Consider the following 5491-nt stretch of genomic DNA (forward strand, 5'->3'; position numbering starts at 1 on the left):
CGGACCTTTACTGTGCCATGTTCCTGCGTCCGTCCATAGTGGTATGATGGAGCTGGAGAAAGAAAGAGAGAATATGGTTGATAAAAAAAAAAAAAAAAAAAAAAGAAAGAAAGAAAGAAAGAAAGAAATAAACAAACAAAATCCACGTCAACAAATGACTTCACAGCAGTATTCCTAAATCCAAATGCCAAGAAATGACATTCCCGAAACGTCCATCAATAATAAGACTCTCCCTCGAATAAATCGTCCCCGTCATATTCCGTCCCGGCATTACTACTCTCATCAAGCGGTTCGGTGTCCTCCCGCACAGCAGCGAAGCGATCAATCATCTTCTTGTCTGGTCTGAGGAAAGGGATCAGTTCTTGGGTGACAGGAGCCAATTGTCGCCCTGCGGTCGTAGCTTTGATCAACATCAACTGAGTCCCAGCAATTTTCCATACGAAAGATGCGTTCTTGTTAATGTAGTACTTGAACGTCATAGAGGCTTTGAGAAGAGCCCAATTGGTCTGTTCCGGGTGCAGGTATGATTGCATTAACATCGCGACCGTTTTAGAGTCCTGCAGAGATTTGTGCAAATGAATAGCGGGCTTGATAGCAAGCCATTCGCCATATACCTTATTGATATTCGTCCGGTATTCGCCTTTTGGCCGGTCGCCGGCCATCCTCTTCTTCCAGCTTTCCGCTACCTTGTCTATATCCGACTTGAGCGCTTTAAGCAGCATTCCCACCGAGGACGATTTCAGCCCGTCCCAATGCTTGTATACGGCCACCAGATCCGTATCCCAACAATTCGCTTTCTCACCCGACTTGTTTTGAAGCGATTTGTCGAAACCTCCAAGCTCCTCGTCGATTAGTGGTTTGGCAACAGTAAACTTCAGGTGGTCAATTATATGCTCCGGGAGCCTGCTGTTCCATCTCCATGTATTCTCCTTGTATGGCGGGGACTCGAGAGAATCATGTTTGGGATGGAGCTCATCTTTAAGCCTTTTCCATGATGCCTCATCAAACACAATGCCTTGCTTGCCCTGGTCGACTAGGTTGCTCACCAGAGTGCTGAGTAAAATTGCCACGGGGTCGTTGACATTCTTCCGCTTGTAGCAAAGCCTCTCCTTGAAGTTGGTGCAGATGCCCAAGAAGTTTTGTCGCATGTTGAACTCGAGGCCCCGCGCAATCATCTCACCCGTACCTTTTTCCAGCCCCAAGTCTCGTACCAGGTCTGACATGGTTCCAGGAATCTTACTCAGATAACCCTGTTGGAACAGATCAGGAGTCTTGGGGACTGCGGCATTCTGAAAATTGTCAACAATTCTACGATCCCAGCAAACCCAGGCGATATCTCCGTCGTAATCACCACCGGACAACTTGTCTGCAAGCGCAACGTTCCCGTTTCTGGAAAATACGACCACATCCTTGAGATCCTTCAACTCAGGCCTAAAGACTGCTTTGACCTTTTGGATATCGCTAATGTAATGTGCTGGCGATCGAGCAACCAAAACTTCTTGGTCGCTGAGCAAAGTACCAGAAAAGCCATCGCAGGTGAATTTCTCAGAGAAGCACAAATGCACCTCGCCTTCAGGTACCACGCCCCAAAAGTCGACAACCATTAAAGCATACGTCGACATCCCAACTTTAATGTTGAGCTTCTCTCTGAGGGTTTCACATTTTTGTTTTTGGGTCCTCCAGACAATGTCCTGGAGGTATTTCTGTTCTCTGGGGTCAAATCCAGCTCGGATCATCTCAGCCATGACGTCCTCGTCACGTTCGGGCAAGCCGCCAAGACGAGGGACTTCGAAAGTGGTGCTACCTAGACCCTGACCACGACTAGAGTTCTCGTGAACCCATTGGAGAAACTGTTGGGGCGAACGGAGAGCAACCTGCATGCTTTTCAATTCAGCGCGGAGACTTGTCCTGAGCAGGTCGCCAATGGAATCCTGCATCCCATGCTTATTTTTACAGCGATCGTGGAGGACTGGCAAGAATTGGAGATTCAGGCTGGCGGACCGAAGCGGTTTTGCATACGTTTTGATCTCCAGCGTGCGGTAATGCGGGTCCTCATCAAACGTGCACACCCATTTTCGTTGCGAAGGGTAGGTTTTAATCCACCTCTTGTCGGACTGGTCAAATGGATCAATTATCCACATGCCTTTGGCGCTCCCAAGCCTACCTTGGACGGCACAGGGTAAATCTTGAATGCCAAAAAATCCTTGGATTTCTCGAGCAACACGTTGGGACATCAGGCCAATACCGTCATTCATGACTTTGCCAGTCGGGGACATGAGGTCATTTTCTTCAGCGCAGATTTCTGAGGTTCCAAAAACCACAGCTGGTTCAGTTCTGCTCAGGCCTAAACCGAGCCATCATGTTAGTGCGCGTCACAGCAATGCAACTGTCCAGGTAGTGTCTCTAGGTACGTACCTAGTTGTATGCGTGAAAACAGCTTGGGCCATGGCTGGCGCTGGTTTTGACCAAGATGGAGCTCCAAGAGCCAATTTAGCATTTTATGGACTGGGAGAGCCGTCCGGGTCAAAGAATTACCAGAAAACGACGCATTTAGATCATGTCGGGGTGGCTGAAAACGAATCCCATCCTCGGCGAAGAAGTAAATGCGATTCTGAGAAACCGGCGTCAGGTCGATTCCAAGGCGGTCCTCCCTGGCAGGTCGTCTATATCCGCCATCCTTTGTGAAAAACGCTGCCCATTTACGGCCGACAAAGCTGTGGCTGCCACGACTTAACCAATTGTTCAAGATTGCCCGCAATGCGGGATCCTTGATGGATGAGGCGTGCGATGGGTACAAGACCTCGAGAAAACGATCCGCGCCAAATCGTCTACTTAGACGGTGAGACGGTTCTATTGACAATGCCTTGAGCTTCAAAATGAAGAAGGCCCCAGTTGTGGCAGGGTTAGGCTCCAGTTCAGCAGCGAGGACGATTTTATCAAAATTTTCAAGTGCAGCATTCCAAGCATCTACAGAGCACTGCTCTGGAAAGGTCTTATCGTTTTTATCGTTTTTATCTTTCTGAAATAGAGGGTGCTTGTGCAAGTCAGACCGGAGCGTGTTGGGGTCGTTCCAGCTTTGTTTATAAACCAAGCCTTCAACGTCACCAAGGTCAATGTTGCAGTGTAATGCAATACGCGTCACTTCCCAGGCGATAGCAAGTGGAGCGGAATGAAGCCATTCCGGTAGGCGAGCTGAGAATGGGTGTTAGTTTGTTCGAAATGAGCAAGCGAAGCGATCAGGGTATAGAGAGAAAGAAAAAAAAAAAAAGAAGAACAACATACGCCAAACCATGTCGAGACGATCTTTAACGGCTTGGTGAGCGGTATTGGGCCTTGGCTTTGGTTTGCTCGGCTCTGACTCAGCAACAAAGCCTTCCGGAAAGCTGGAAAAGATGTCACTTGAGGTCTTCCTTGAATGGCCTTTATCGGAATCGGGAGGACATTCCTGGACCAAGGCCCAGGCCTCATCAGAGTTCGGCTCGCTCTTTAAAGGAATCTTTAAACTGGGTCGCAAGGCATGTTTGGATTGCTGCGAAGAAGCTTCAACGGTTGTCTGAGTCACCCCAAGATCCTCGCCTTCGGAGAAGATACAAGGCGCAATAGATGTACGGCTGGTATTAGCGGAGTCCTGCTCCTCGTCAAACTCTCTTGTGGTTGATCTTCTGGGTTGTGGCTCTGTTCTCGGTCCCGGTTTCTCAAGAGCACGCGTTTGCACGTCGTCCAGCTTGTGCAGCTGGGTTTTCCTGTGGCGCTTGGGAGATAGTTCCTCGTCCTCTTCGTCGCTTGATAATCGTTTAGAAAGGCGGCGATGGCAATTTCTGTCTGGTTCGGCTAACTCCGGACTGTAGCCCTCATGTAGAACTTGTGGTAATCGGGGAACAAGATGCTGGCTACGTTCTACTTTTCTGGGTTGGGGAGATCGGCTCCTAGTCGGGATTTCGGGTGCGACGTTGTAGGGCTCATTCGACCGGCTCTTTACTACACCAACATCGGCGCGTGGTACCTGAGCACCTCTAGGTTGAGGCCTTGTCATGGCGGCGACCTCACTTTGGCAGTAGCGCCCAAGTCCTGCGGCTGTTTTGAGGTGGGGTTCAGCCCTGTTGTCAGCCTGCGCATGATTTTGGTCTGAAGAAGCAATCAAATGCAAATGCACTGACTGAATGAACGGCGTGATTTGGGAGCTACCGATGGCTCCGCTGCTACATGCAGACGCGCAGACAGAGATCGCGCCCTCCTCGACCTGCCGGGTCAAGGTAGCGATCGGTCGATCCAAGCCCGTGGGATGAATGGACGAAGTGGAGACAAGGTGCTCTTCTGGGAGAAGAGTCTATAGAGGATAAGGTATTATGCTTCGCGCTAGGTAAATAGAAGGACTAGCAAGAAAATCGAAGTGGAACTGAGTGTGGCAAAAAATGAGCATCAAAGTTCCCTTCTTGCGGCGTTTATTTGTCGGTTGTAGCCGCAAGTGGTTTCTGATTACCGGTAATCTTGAGGTGGCTAGGGTGTTGTCGTATGGTGGATTGACTGACTGGTTTGGAGGGGCGGCAGTCCAGGGTTGCCAGGATATTATTGATGACGGGAGTTCTTTGGCATTGAGTTTTTTCAGCGCTCCACCATTTGACGTCTCATACCCGAGACCCCACTTCTTACCTAACGCGATTTTGGCACCACGTTGGCAGGACTGCCAGCCAGTCCCTGCTCTCCAATTGTTTCGTAGAACGTAGAACGCTGCAGATGAGTGGATGCCCACCTCCAGTACCAAGTAGAACGGCGATGCTTTCCCCGCTTGCTGCACAGGCCACACACAATGGGACGACGGCTTGCCCGGCACGCAGGGAAGAGGGCACTCACAATTGACTGCGACGACTTCTGTTTTTAGGTTCGATCTTGCACATCATCCAATCCTGTCTGGCTGCTTGGACCGCTTTCTTGTCACAATGCTCCCCTGCAGCCTTTAGCCGTCCATTGTCCGCCACTCGTTGACGTCGCAAGACAAGGTCTAAAAATTTCGTAGTAAGCACCCTCGATTGACTCTTTCAAATGTCAAAGCTGCACTCCTCCCCTCGGACTTCTATCGGGGTTCAAAACGACCACCATACCTCTTTCTTTCCCCACGAGGTCGTTGCGCGCACGCACAAGGGACACCCACCGCCAGTCTCTCGGCTTTTTTTGTGACCAACTGCTAAGGTGTACCGGCCTATGTAGCTAGCTAGCTCCTATTGTCGGCTACGCCAAACCCGGGGAGATGGCGGGTGAGAACAGTGCCAGTCCCAACATCGATGACTTGACTCCTGAGGAAGCCAGCCGAATCATCCACTCGCATCGAAAGGTGCGCTACGGTATGTTGATAATTTATTTTGCTTTCTTTCTGTTGCTTTCTGAATCCTTCCAATATACTTGTTGTGCACAACCTCCAGGAGGTTTATGCTTGCTCCTTTGTTCTTGTCCTTGGCATCCCTCCATCATATGCCTGCATTTATTTTCCTTGTTT

At 49.9% G+C, this 5491-nt stretch overlaps 2 protein-coding genes across 2 annotated transcripts in view; one reads left to right on the forward strand and one right to left on the reverse strand.

The window, feature by feature from the left end:
* Window positions 1-215: 215 nt before the first annotated feature.
* PpBr36_02497 (uncharacterized protein) lies at window positions 216-4033 on the reverse strand (the record flags this gene model as incomplete). Its single annotated transcript, XM_029889678.1, has 3 exons — window positions 216-2344; window positions 2416-3192; window positions 3283-4033. 3 exons carry the CDS (start codon window positions 4031-4033, stop codon window positions 216-218), a joined length of 3657 nt encoding a protein of 1218 aa, XP_029754260.1.
* A 1212-nt stretch (window positions 4034-5245) lies between these two features.
* The window catches only part of PpBr36_02498 (uncharacterized protein), a gene marked incomplete at both ends in the record, with an annotated part of 3502 nt that continues 3256 nt past the window's right edge, over window positions 5246-5491 (forward strand). The window contains one exon of the mRNA XM_029889679.1: window positions 5246-5339. Within this exon, the coding sequence (XP_029754269.1) occupies window positions 5246-5339 (94 nt within the window). The remainder of the gene's footprint in view (window positions 5340-5491) is intronic.

This window comes from Pyricularia pennisetigena, chromosome 3 (assembly GCF_004337985.1).
Source record: "Pyricularia pennisetigena strain Br36 chromosome 3, whole genome shotgun sequence".
Lineage (NCBI taxonomy): Eukaryota > Fungi > Ascomycota > Sordariomycetes > Magnaporthales > Pyriculariaceae > Pyricularia > Pyricularia pennisetigena.